Source organism: Schistocerca cancellata, chromosome 1 (genome assembly GCF_023864275.1).
Source record: "Schistocerca cancellata isolate TAMUIC-IGC-003103 chromosome 1, iqSchCanc2.1, whole genome shotgun sequence".
NCBI lineage: Eukaryota > Metazoa > Arthropoda > Insecta > Orthoptera > Acrididae > Schistocerca > Schistocerca cancellata.
Window position 1 is genome coordinate 1,251,768,520 of NC_064626.1, and position 14,671 is coordinate 1,251,783,190.

General features: G+C 42.2%; 1 protein-coding gene across 1 annotated transcript in view; it reads left to right on the plus strand.

The window, feature by feature from the left end:
- LOC126094923 (Down syndrome cell adhesion molecule-like protein Dscam2) overlaps positions 1-14,671 on the plus strand; it is an 873,814-nt gene that overhangs the window by 186,476 nt on the left and 672,667 nt on the right. Inside the window, exon 3 of the mRNA XM_049909573.1 lies at positions 1,973-2,153. Coding sequence (XP_049765530.1) covers positions 1,973-2,153 — 181 coding nt within the window. The remainder of the gene's footprint in view (positions 1-1,972; positions 2,154-14,671) is intronic.

Consider the following 14,671-nt stretch of genomic DNA (forward strand, 5'->3'; position numbering starts at 1 on the left):
GGTTTCTTAATAATGTTGTGAATAGAGTACTGAATTTACAAATATGTTCATGACAAAAATGAATATGATATATAAAGAAAGATTAAAGAATACTGAAATAACATTAAACAACTTATATAGAAGAACACTAATTTTGTATGTGATCCATGTTGGTATATGTGAAAACAAGAGAAACGAATGTCAAATAATTTACTGCTCTTACATACAGAACTGATGGTAAGGCACAAGGAAAGAAAGGTAACATTTGAATAAGCTCAGCAATTGAGAGATTTATACCGAATAAATTAATAAACGACGGAGCTGATCCTCCTTGATACACAAAACGGGTCATAACACTGTTACAGGAACAACGAAATAAACATGCCAAATTTAAACAGACGCAAAATCCTCAAGATTGTCGATGTTTTACAGAAGCTAGAAATTTAGCTCGGACTTCAATGTGAGATGCCTATAACAGTTTCCACAACGAAACTTTGTCTCGAAATCTGACAGAAAATGTTTCTGGTCATATGCGAAATATGTTAGCGGCAAGGAACAATCAATGCCTTCTCTGCGAGATAGCAATGGAGATAGTATTGAAGACAGTGCTGCCAAAGCATAGTTACTAAACACAGCCTTCCGAAATGCCTTCACAAAAGTAGACGAAGTAAATATTCCAGAAATGAATCAAGAACAGCTGCCAACATGAGTAATGTAGAAGTAAATATCATCGGAGTAGTGAAGCAACTTAAATCACTTAATAAAAGCAAGTCTTCTGCTGCAGACTGCATACCAGTTGGGTTTCTTTCAGAGTATGCTGATGCATTAGCTTCATACTTAACAGTCATATACAACCGTTCGCTTTACGAAAGATCCTTACCCAAAGACTGTAAAGTTACATAGGTCACACCAATATTCAAGAAAGGTTGTAGGAGTAATCCACTAAATTATAGGCCCTTATCATTAACGTCGATATGCATCAGGACTTTGGAACGTATATTGTGTTCGAACATTATGAACTACCACGAAGAGAACGGTCTAATGGCACACACAGTCAACATGCGTTTAGAAAACATCGTTTTTGTGAAACACATCTAGATCTTTATTCGCACGAAGTGTTGAATGCCATTGACATGGGATTTCAGATCGATTCTGTATTTATGGATTTCCAGAAGGCTTTTGACAATGTACCACACAAGCGGCTTGTAGCGAAATTGCGTGCTGATGGAATATCGTCTCAGTTATGTGAGTAGATTTGTTATTTCCTGTCAGAGAGGTGGCAGTTCGTAGTAATTGACGGAAAGTCATCGAGTAAAACGGAAGTGATTTATGGCGTTCCTGAAGGTAGTGTTATAGACCTTTTCTTGTTCCTTACCTATATAAACGATTTGGGAGACAATCTGAGCAGCCGTCTTAGGTTGCTTGCAGGTGACACTGTCGTTTATCCTTACCCGATAGGACTGACGAAGTACATCGAAAAAGTTAAAGAAGGGCAGCATGTTTTGTATTATCGCGAAATATGGGAGAGAGTGTCACTGAAGTGATACAGAATTTGGGCTGGACATCATTAATACAAAGGCTTTTTTCGTTGTGACAGAATCTTCTCACGAAATTCCAATCACAAGCTTTCTCCTCCGAAGGGGAAAATATTTTGTTGACACCGACTTACATACGGAGTAACGATCACCACGAGAAATTAAGGGAAATCACAGCTCTTACGGAAAGATATAATTGTTCGTTCTTTCAGGTCGCTATGCGAAAGTGGTTCGATGAACCCTCTCCCAGACACTTAAATGTGATTTGCAGAGTATCCATGCAGATGTGAATGTAAGGAAGTAAGCGTTTTTAATGTTCTTAGGTACTGTTTCTTCCAAGTGTAGATTTGCAAAGAAGGCTATGGCGTTTCTGTAGCAGCTACCACTTCGGCAGTGACTCGCATCGAGCTTTTTAGGCAGTGCTTACCTTTCATCGGGTGCCTCTCCACCTGTTGCAGGCTTGTGTCGCGGGCAGCTGGGAGTGCAGGCGCCAGTGCTGGTACAGGAGCCTCCGGCGCGCCTGCGTTTCTCCAACTCTACAGGGGCGCAACTCAGCTGCTCAGCGCGAGGAAGTCCACCCCCCGACGTCGCCTGGCTACACCCCAATGGATCTCCCGTCACTGCAGTGCCAGGACTCAGGTGGGAGCAGTTACATTCTCGTTTCTACATCTACATCTACATCCATACTCCGCAAGCCACCTGACGGTATGTGGCGGAGGGTACCTTGAGTACCTCTATCGGTTCTCCCTTCTATTCCAGTCTCGTATTGTTCGTGGAAAGAAGGATTGTCGGTATGCCTCTGTGTGGGCTCTACTCTCTCTGATTTTATCCTCATGGTCTCTTCGCGAGATGTACGTAGGATGGAGCAATATACTGCTTGACTCTCCGGTGAAGGTATGTTCTCGAAACTTTGACAAAAGCCCGTACCGAGCTACTGAGCGTCTCTCCTGCAGAGTCTTCCACGGGAGTTTATCTGTCATCTCTGTAATGCTTTCGCGATTACTAAATGATCCTGTAACGAAGCGCGCTGCTCTCCGTTGGATCTTCTCTATATCCTCTATCAACCCCATCTGGTACGGATCCCACACTGCTGAGCAGTATTCAAGCAGCGGGCGAACAAGCGTACTGTAACCTACTTCCTTTGTTTTCTGTACTAGTCGAAGATTTGTGTGTGATACATATAAACTGTTGTCTCAAAACATGATCAAATTGGAGATACGCGATCTAGAATTGTTTACAGTTCATAAATTCAGAAAAAAATAGTTTATTGGTCGAGTTGGCAATTTATTATTTTGATTGATTACTAATTTCGGCTAAAGTTGATAGCTATCTTCATATAACAGAATACAATTTCTTTGTCTGAAATCACCACCTGGTAGAACACATCGTTCTAAATTTTGTGGAAGCTCCATATCCCTACCTTGTTAAACAACTTACCTTGGGTGATTTTAAAGTAATGTTTCATCGAGCTGTATAATAATACGGAGCTATGCAACCTGCACAAAATTTATGACAATGTGTCGTACTGGTTGGAGGCAGCGCAAAAAAATGTTGTCCTCTGAACTAAAGACAGCTAACAATTTTAGCCAAAACTGGTAATAAACGTGAATAATAAAATGCGATCTTCAAGGTCTTGAACAAGAAAGATTATTTCCGAACCAATAAACGTAAACACAGAAATTGCTTTGTGATTTTAAAATCGATCTTGGTCTGTGAACACAGAAACTTTCTCCATTCCTTTGCGGAATTTCACATGTAATAGAGACTGCTTGCATGATAAGGGAGACATCTAACTAAAAAGGCCAGAAAATATCGGGTGCTCCTGGGCACTCAGTAGAGTATATGAGTTGAGAACTAACAAAACCAGTATCTAGCTGGCACTACCTACATAAGACTGGGTAATTAATGAGTCCGCTGAAATATGGATGTCGAAAATACTGATAACGAGAAGTCGCGGGTTCACTTTAAGCTAAGATTGAGGTAAAGAACATAATTGTACAACCTGTCGCTGTTCGTACGATCTACAAGACGGAATGAAAGTAGTACGAAATGCTGGCACTGATTCTGGGAACCAAAGACCACAATAAATGCACAGTTGGCGTTGAAACTAGTTGTTCTATGAACACCTGTGTAACGAAAATATGTACTACCTCAAACTTTAGTTGACGTTCTGACAGATATAGCGTTGATCGCAGCCTCTGGGTTCCATGATCGTTTCCATTCCAATTTTATGGTTACGCCCAGGAACTTCTCCACCACCCAGCACCCCAAGTTACTGATACAGATTCGCCCAAGAAATTAAGATTCTAGCATTACTACACTCCTGGAAATGGAAAAAAGAACACATTGACACCGGTGTGTCAGACCCACCATACTTGCTCCGGACACTACGAGAGGGCTGTACAAGCAATGATCACACGCACGGCACAGCGGACACACCAGGAACCGCGGTGTTGGCCGTCGAATGGCGCTAGCTGCGCAGCATTTGTGCACCGCCGCCGTCAGTGTCAGCCAGTTTGCCGTGGCATACGGAGCTCCATCGCAGTCTTTAACACTGGTAGCATTCCGCGACAGCGTGGACGTGAACCGTATGTGCAGTTGACGGACTTTGAGCGAGGGCGTATAGTGGGCATGCGGGAGGCCGGGTGGACGTACCACCGAATTGCTCAACACGTGGGGCGTGAGGTCTCCACAGTACATCGATGTTGTCGCCAGTGGTCGGCGGAAGGTGCACGTGCCCGTCGACCTGGGACCGGACCGCAGCGACGCACGGATACACGCCAAGACTGTAGGATCCTACGCAGTGCCGTAGGGGACCGCACCGCCACTTCCCAGCAAATTAGGGACACTGTTGCTCCTGGGGTATCGGCGAGGACCATTCGCAACCGTCTCCATGAAGCTGGGCTACGGTCCCGCACACCGTTAGGCCGTCTTCCGCTCACGCCCCAACATCGTGCAGCCCGCCTCCAGTGGTGTCGCGACAGGCGTGAATGGAGGGACGAATGGAGACGTGTCGCCTTCAGCGATGAGAGTCGCTTCTGCCTTGGTGCCAATGATGGTCGTATGCGTGTTTGGCGCCGTGCAGGTGAGCGCCACAATCAGGACTGCATACGACCGAGGCGCACAGGGCCAATACCCGGCATCATGGTGTGGGGAGCGATCTCCTACACTGGCCGTACACCACTGGTGATCGTCGAGGGGACACTGAATAGTGCACGGTACATCCAAAACGTCATCGAACCCATCGTTCTACCATTCCTAGACCGGCAAGGGAACTTGCTGTTCCAACAGGACAATGCACGTCCGCATGTATCCCGTGCCACCCAACGTGCTCTAGAAGGTGTAAGTCAAATACCCTGGCCAGCAAGATCCCCGGATCTGTCCCCCATTGAGCATGTTTGGGACTGGATGAAGCGTCGTCTCACGTGGTCTGCACGTCCAGCACGAACGCTGGTCCAACTGAGGCGCCAGGTGGAAATGGCATGGCAAGCCGTTCCACAGGACTACATCCAGCATCTCTACGATCGTCTCCATGGGAGAATAGCAGCCTGCATTGCTGCGAAAGGTGGATATACACTGTACTAGTGCCGACATTGTGCATGCTCTGTTGCCTGTGTATATGTGCCTGTGGTTCTGTCAGTGTGATCATGTGATGTATCTGACCCCAGGAATGTGTCAATAAAGTTTCCCCTTCCTGGGACAATGAATTCACGGTGTTCTTATTTCAATTTCCAGGAGTGTATATACGCTTTATTATGAAAAGTATTACAACAGTTTTCTTGGGGCTTGCACTTATTTCTTGTTTCCTACACCAGTTTTGTTCGATGTTTGGACCTCACTGAGCCATTGTTCCGACTGTAATTGCACATTTGCTAAGTATTAGTATGACCAGATCGTATGTATATCCTTGGCTGTATATCCTTGGCAAAAGTACCTATAGTATTGCCTGCCCCTCCCCGCCCTCCTTTTTGGGCGTAGCGTAGATATCCTATCGAAAATTAGTGGAGAAAAGTGCAATCACAAAAGCAAGCCGTCTTGCCCTACAGAAGGAGCCCCAGTTGTCATCCAAAAGCAAAGTCTCAGTAACACTCTTCCAAATCCAGTTTTCCACAAATCAATTCCCACTAGCGCTCCTGGTTGCTCAGGTAAACATTCCACTGTCTATTTTGGAAATGAGGTTCTGATTGCCGTATTTCAGCTTCCACAATCGGGGTTCGGTAACTCGTTAACGCTCTACCACCTTTTAATCATGGACATGTCATCGGATGTAGAAAGGTGTGAGCACATATTGGCTCCTGTTAGTGACTAACTTTACTTAAACTTTTCAGCTGGAGATCGAAGTACAGTAAGCCCAGTGACGCGCGAGTACAGCTTATCGCCATTTTCCGTCCTTTTCGAAAGGTTTAATCATTAGCATGACGCAGTATTATTCAGATAGATCGCCCAACAACTGCCTCTAGTGCAATTCCTGCAGCATGGGAGGTGTTGGGATGGACTCTGTAAAACTGTGCGATAATATGGGTAGACACTGGTCCTCCCAAACGGACTACACCTCGACAAGATTACTGGAAGCTGTTCCAGAGCTCAAGGTACCACGTGTCGTTCACCGCTGACGTTACACCACTAACATCAGAGATGTTCATTATCTAGGCTCAAAGTCAACTGGGACTTGGAGTCTCGTTTCTGTTTGTGGCGGTCACGTCAACGCGAAAGAGTATGCGGTCTGACTGAAGGTCACACGAAGCCGCAATTCTAGCTACTCATACAAGGTGTGTAAGAAAAGTAACGAACTGGTTTTTTATCTACAAAAGTTTTCATTTTTTCAAACAACAACATCGCTTCTTCAAAGCACTTCCCTTCTGCAGCTACACATCGGCGGAGACGCTGTTCCCAGTCCTGGTAGCACCGCTGAAAGGCTTCAACTAGTAGGGTCTTTAAGATGTCGGAAACATTTTTCTGAATGACCTCCACAGTCCCAAAATAACGTCCATTTACGAAATTTCTCAATTTCTGGAAAAGAAAAAGTAACAGAGACTCAGATCAGGTGAACAGGGGGGCTATGGAGCAACAGGAATGCCTTTTGGAGCCAAAAAATTCCTTGATGGAATTGGTTGCGACGTGGAACGTTGTCATTATGCGGCATCCACTTGTCTGCACTGTCCGGTCTCACTCGATTCAGCATCTTACTCAGCCTCTCGAGCACATCTTTGTAAAACATTTGGTTGACCGTTTGTCCTCGAGGAACAAATTCTTCAAGTACGATATACGTACTGTTAAAAAAGCAAATCAGCATTGTTTTGCCCTTTGATTTGATTATTCGAGTTTGTTTTCGGTCGATTAGATGTCGCAGTGTGCCACTCCTCACATTGCCACTTTGCCTCAGGATTTCACTCAAAAATCCAAGACTCATCACCTTTGGTCACACAACGGAACCATTCGTGGTCATTGGCAGTGCTCTCAAGATAATCAACGCACACGTTTCTTCGAGTGTCCTTCAGCTCAGTTGAGATTTTTCGGCACCATTTTGGCACAAATCTTTCGCATGTGCCAATCTGCGGTCAAAATTTGATGTACAATGAAAATGTTTAAGTTTAGCAGGTCACGCATCATCTTTATTTTTAAAGTCTGATCTGACAAGAGCACGAACAAGTTCGACATTTTCGTTGGTTATTGAAGCAGAAGGCCTCCCTGAGCGATGTTCATCTCCACCGTATTCTCCTTCCAAAATTGATTTGTGCCAGCGAAAAATTTTTGTTTTGAGAAGGGATGTTCCCCATAGGTCTGTTTCAACTTTTTAAAGATCGCGCTCGTAGACTTCCCAAGCATAACAAAAAACTTGATTGCTAACGTTGCTCTAAATTCCACTGTTCCATTTTCGCAACACAAAACAAAAACACTACGTTACTGATGGTGCTCTCGAAAAGCACGTGATGGCTGTACGAAGCTGAAACTCAGATGAGCACCTGAAGGGGATGAACACATCGGTCTACGCAAGTATAACAACACAGCAATGCCAGATATCTCGCAGTGACGTCATTACCTTACTCACTTGACTCGTGGATGTCTAACTTCTGTAACCATCGCATACGGAGCTGTTGGATATGACGTCAGGTATGAATTGGTCATTTCTCAAGAAAGAATGTCAAGAATAAAAAACTTGTTGTCAGACCTTTCATGACAGAAGTACTGAACAACATATTACAGGAGGACAACGCAAGATCTCACACTGCAGTTCACATCACAGTCTACTTATTTGTGACTGACCTGCACAGTCCAGTTATCTGTCACACACAGAGCACGTCCCAGATGCAAAGGAGAGAAATAGTTTCGTACCAGCCTCCATTCACAAAAAGACAAATATATTTCATGTAGGGACAGAAATTCTTGATTATGACTTTTGGAGGCTGTTTGTTTCCAGGACACAACGACTACTTCTAAAATGCCATTGGAGATCAAACTTCATAATGATGTTTATGATAGGCATCAGTTACAAATCTATTGAAAGATTTATAATTTAATGCCATTATGCGATGAATGTCTCAACAAAATTTGATAACTGTCGAACTAGTGTCTGATGGAGTACCAATATCCATTATTGTCAGTGTATGATGAAGATGGTCGTCCTGCGGCTTCGTGAATTGTGTACCTGTGAAATCAAACTCAGTTTACAGGAAGTGTAGCATGTTTTAATTCGATACACTGGCTTATATTTTGCTTCAGTTAGCCTACCATTTTAGTATTATTTTCGTAGGGACCACGAAGGAGGTACCTGCAAACCTTTGCATTTTGTTTGTGAAGGCTTCATAGGGAGAATACAGCGACTGATTGACATCTAGGTTTGGAAAACTGTTTTTACTCCATTGCAGATGAGCTTCATAGAAAACTGTTTCAAGTTATTTTATAATTATCAAAAAAGTGTAAGAAATGATGTTGCATAATGCTGAGCCATTTCATTGCATTGCACTCAAATTAAATATTCGTCTTTGACTTATTCCCACACCCCCAGAGGCTGCTCTCTGTAGAATATGACAGATGTAATGTAATAGCGATGAAGAATAAGCTGGATGAAGCTGCACCTCATTAGACTGCATAAACAGAGTTTAGGGGTTTAAGCGCAGATGCATTTATTGGTGACTGAGGACAGTGTACTGAACAACATTACATCGGTATTTGCTCCATTTGCATGTATTGGTGACTGAGGACAGTGTACTGAACATTACATCAGTATCTGTTCCATTTGCAGAATAATAATTATAGCTATAAGAAGTAGCATGTTTTAGGTTAGTTGCTACCTCCAGGTACATAAGGCAAGACATTTGTGTTTATTTTGCTCTGGAAAGCAGGTCAGATGTTGAAGTGTGAACACTTGGATGCAAAACGGTAAGTCTACACTCACAGGCGTAGTCCAGTTAAGACCGATTCACACTGGGACACTAGTGACGGTCGCCAGTGATGGTCACTGGTAATTGTGATGAAGACTCCTGGATAACCAGTGTCCAACACAGTAGGTATTGCAAACTGGTTAGTTAGTGAAATGGACTCAAGCGAGGAGGAACTTTTGTTGGTACTTCTAAGCAAGAAGAGGAGCAGGAGAATGAAGACAAAACGTTCATTACACTTACATTCACTGCTACGAGATCGGCTGGAGAAAGTTTTGTTCCATATTCTTAATGTCGATCTGAGACAAGATGAGAAGTCTTCTCAGTATTTTTGAATGTCGAAAACTTCATTTGATGAACTGCTAAGAGAAGTGAAAGAAGAAATCACAGGAATGGACAATAATACTTTAACTGTATTTTTCGGACAACGATAAGAAGCCCACTTCATTTTGTTATGAAAAGTTTGCAATATACGTAATTTTTTTTAATTTTTTTATTTAGATTTCTTCTTCACTCGCGCCGTAGGAGTGAGTTCATGGTTTCCACGCTAATACATTATGTCCCTTCTTATCGCACTGAAACTGCGTAACGGTACACTTAATGCTGGTAAATTCGAAGAAAAGGGGTTAGGGATGCGAATGTACTTGAAGGTTACAACCCTCCTAGCGTTTACAGGCGTAGTAACTAAATTTCGCTAGTGTTTTATTGTCCAAAAAAATGAGGTATTAAATTTGAAAAAAGAACAACTTACGAATTTCGTTTTTTTCATCTGTGCTCTTCTCAACTGAAATCAGACAGTAACTTCGTTACAATTTCTTGACACCCATTCGTTTTACCACTTTGTTGCTAAAGGCATCGCTTTTGACATCCCAAATAGCAGGACAACTTTCCACATCACTTATAAAGTCATTCGTGTTAATCAAATCTTAACTCGCGGCTACAATGGGTACAGTATAATGTAGAACGAATGTTTCGCGTCACTGTCTCAGAAATGACTATCGTCTGTTGGCAAATCTGCAGCAGTGTGTCTGTGATCTGTGTCCCAGTGCGAACACTCCAATTCAAACTAATGCATGTCCGGCGGTGACTGCTGTGAACACAGGGACCTTGTCCGTCAGATGTGGAGAGGGAGAGTCACTGCTGCGTCACAGTGGCTCGGTGAGGTAGTGTAGTGTCCCTGCGTGAATCCTCCAGTTCAAACGAATGTATCTCTGTCGGTGACCATCGCTGGTGACCGTCACCAGTGTCCCAGTGTGAAACGGGCCTTAGTGGTGCAGTTACAACGGTGCAGAGAACATCAAGTAAGTGGTAACATATTAAGGTACTGACGATCACAGTATCAGCAATTACACCAATAATTCCCTGCATGCTGGGAAAAGGATTAGAGTGGATCTCACACCGAAAGTTATAACGAGAAGGACAAACTCGTGTGTACATTAATAGTGTAACCGACAGTAGATAAACAAAGCACGACGAGAGTGCAGAATGATGACAGAAAAACTTAATTTTGAAATCGGGTTTTCATTAGAGGCAGAGTAGAGATATCCGCCGTGTCGACTGTACTGAAGTCTTCCTGCCGTCACGTAGACAGAACGACAGTGTCGCAAAGAGCTGCGACAAACACATGGCACAGCTGTTGCTCTGAAAATCTCTGACACCTGACACTAGTATATCAGACAGACATGACGCAAAGTGAAATCATGTCAACTCGTGTGACACATTTTCATCACTGAACATACATTTGCACAAAAGTTACTGGGGTCAAAATGTAAATGCCAGGAAGCAAGCATGCGGGAATGTACAATGGCACAATTCCTATATACCCAACACTTACTTCGATATCAGATCGGAAAAATTTGAAAACGTTGCTAGACGACACTTTAAATGGCGAGCAACATGAATGTACCTGTACTGCTAATCAGAATTTACACAATTAACATATCTAATTTTCTTATAATGTAACGGTAACACCGACCATATGAAACGACAATCGATGCTAACGTTACACCTCTGTGAGGAATTTTTCAGAAAGCTGGCCGCGAATAACCTAATGGAAACAGAATACTCAAACCGAGATTCGTTTCTGAAACACTCCAACAAAGAACAACTAACAGTAAACAAGTGGGTCAGGGAACAGACGTTCGCCCTGAAAAAAGTAAGTTGTGACATTACATATTAATACTGGTTGCCAGCCTAATTAGGAATCCTAGTGTCAAGCAATGTAGTAAAATAAAAGGCAGTGGGCAGTGCTAGAGCTAACCTAACCTTCCCTGACACACACACAAACTCTTCCTTTATATTTGTTCACTCTACAACACAGTGACTTCACCTTGCTGATAAATGTAATAACGACTTGGAAGATAGACAAACAAATAGTCAATGCGATAGCAAACACTAACGTATGCTTCTCAACAACATGCTCCCTAAATGATTTAGATCCAGCAGTTTGTATAACCAATCACTAACACCCATGAAACTATTAGCAATACTAAACAGGAAAGAGCATGAAATGATTCTGATTTAAATGAGGGGGTATGTTAATGATCATATTGTATAACATCATTCCTTAGTACAGCGTCTCTATGCCTGTACATTAACCAACTTGAACCAGAACAGCTAACAAAGTAAATATTCCTTTCTTAAACTCGCTGTGAAGCAATTAAACAGAATGCAAATCTAACTACACTTGGTCTGAAGGAGCCTTTGCTTTGCTTCTTTATTGGTTATGTAAAGCACAACAAATTATAATTCTTTAAATAACAAATGTGGTTTGACAAGCAGTGTTTTAACCCTCTCAAAATATAGTTGGCTGTGCAAAAGCCAACACAACATTAAATTCAACTACAAACACTTTCTCGTGAAATGAAAACTGATAAAACTTAGTAATTCCAATCAAAGTGTATATTCGTATTAACCTTACGTCTCAAGTAAAGCAAATTATTTAAGGAAATGAGTGCAGATTGGTCTAAAAATGCACTAGAAGTGGAGTATTTCTCAAACTATAAAACTGAATTTTAAACTTAACAGCTCCATACAAAACAAAGCAATAATAACTATTTGTACAGCTACCAAATAAGTCTTTCCATAATAAGCTATGACACTCGGAATTAAATTCACTAGGATAGGATTCCTGTTCAGGTTTGTGATTTGGGATAATCATGGGTGTAAGACAGAGTTTTTAGGAACACCACAATTATCATTAAAATCAACCAAATTTCAAAAATACCTTGTCCATTTATAGTGTGCCAAACAAGGCTGGTGGTACTGGTGGCGTAATTTGCAGTGGCTGTTAACATGGGAGCGATGCAGCCATGGCAGTACTGTTGGCCTCGCCCTGTTGCAGATCTTTTTAGCATTGCAAGGCGCTTTTTTCCTCCTCCTCCTCCTTATTTGAGGGCCACGTCACCTTATCGAGGTCCTTATTATCTCTCCTACCTTCAATTAACTTCTTGCTGGCATATAAATTCTTAAAACCTTTCCATTCCCGTTGTGTGAGGCCGCTGTACAGATCGTCTATTTGCACGCGCCATTCTGTCTCCTATTAAACTCATATGCGCCAGTTACACTACTATTTGTACTGCTACTCGCGCTTTCTCTTACCTCTACGAATCCGCCCGCTTCTTCTTCGACTACAGAATTATTATTTGCAGCAGCGATTTCGCTTCTATCTACTGTGGCGTTTACATTCTGTTCCTCCGCCTCACACACGGCTTCTCTTGGAACAGCTGGAATATTTGCACCGGTCGTTGCTCCCTGACAGCTTATAAGTTTGCTAACGCCGGTCTTGCTGACTGCTATCGTGGAAACATCAGAGCGCGCACCTGCCGTGCGTGCTGCGTTGCGCTTTGCCGCACGACTGCTTTCCTGTTTCATTATTCGGTAACTACTTCGGTAAAAGATACTTCGTCTGGGCCGGTAAATTCTGTGTGCTACAGTTAAGCCCTCAACATAGGTGGTATTCAATTTTCTGTATCGCTCTGGTGTGAATTTCGTGCAGAAAAACCTCTACCGCCATTGACATAGTTTCCTCTTCCTCTGCACCTACTTCTATCTCTTTGAATCACATCGCCATCGTTTTGTTCGTCATGATTACGGTTGTTTCTCTTAGTATTATAATGGCGGTTATCCCTGTTTCCTCGCCAGATGTCTCTGTCTTCCACCCTTTCTAAGAATGCTAAGAAGCTTCTGTGTTTTCCCCCTATGTATCGTTTAGAATCTTCTGGGAGCTTTTTCCATTGCTCCCAGCTAATTTCGGATGCTGATCTTCTACATCTCAAGTGTGTCAAATTCCAGTACCAGTATTTGCAGAAATCTTTAAAGAATTCCTTCCGCTATTATCAAGGAGTTTAGCCATGATAAACTCCCACCATAAGCAGTTCTTCTTTTGTTCAGACCGGTGTTCTTCAGTGAATTTCTGTTTAAATTTGTCAAAAGCCATTTTCTCGGTATTCAGGTTAAGTCCCCAGCGCTTGGCATCACCTGCCAAGGCGCTAATCATCGCATTTATCTTTTCTTCATCAGATACATAATCAGGAAAAATACTTTCGCAATTCTTTACGAAATCTAATGGATGTCATCCGTTATGTTTCTTGGCCGGATGGAACCTTTCGTCGCCTTCCAACTACTTGTTAATTCATGCTATGTTACTAATTACACGGCCTGCCTCATATTTTACATTCAAGGTAACAATTTTTTCTCGATTTTTTGAAGTGTTTTGATCACACTTTTGTTCGTATTGAACAACTATTTACTTAAAATATTTTCTGTATCTGAAACTGTTCTTTTCAAATGTGGCAATGCGTTCTTGAAATCCCTTAGTTTACAGACGAAAAGTTTTTTCGTCCATTTTCTTCACAGCCAAAGGTTCTATTTTTTTCTTGGATAGTAAAGATTTCATCATCGGACCTCTCATTTATATAATTAATTTGTCCTGCATATTAGCGATGTTTTCACTTATGGAATTAATTTCATTTTTCATTTCAGTGACAGTACAAGTTAAAGTACCTACGTTTTGGTCTACCTGTTTAATCTGTTGACTTAGTTTTGTGTTATGAAACTTCATTTGGCTTTTGAGATCGCTAACCTGTGTTTTAAGCTGGCTTGCAATTTGGTTGTCAAGACCACTGATTTGTGATTTCATTTGATCGGACAACATTTTTCAATAGTCAGTCACAGTCAATAGTTGTCTACTTTCTTCTTGTACCAAATTTTCGTGCTCTGACTCACCTTATATGCCTCTTTCGGTTTACTTGTGATGAATCAAACATGTCAACTGATTTGTTCACATAACCTCTATCGTCTACAAAGTTCTCATCGCTTGGGACGGTCTCAACATTTTGATCTGTTTCTTTACGTATTCGTGATAATGCTTGTATGCTAGCTGCCTATAACGAGTGCCTTCTATTACCTGCTCGCGTGAGCTGCTACGTCTACCAGCAGCATTTCCCATGGCACCTGGGACTATTTCCTTTCGTTCGCTAGGTGTAGTTACTGCACTCACACCTTTGTCCATTCTGAATGTATATTACAATTTACTTTTGTATTCAGTGTCCACTGTTGTTCACTCTACTGTAACTGATTGCACCCTTGTGCCACTGGACATTCAATGCTCGAGGTACAATACTTTTTTCCATAAATACTTATTTTATTTTATGATCGAAAACAATAAACATCCTGTCACATGACGCCAAGTTTAACGGTATCACCGACCATCATAAACTACAATCGATGCTAACGTTATACCTCTGTGAGGAATTTTTCAGAAAGTTATGCGCGAGA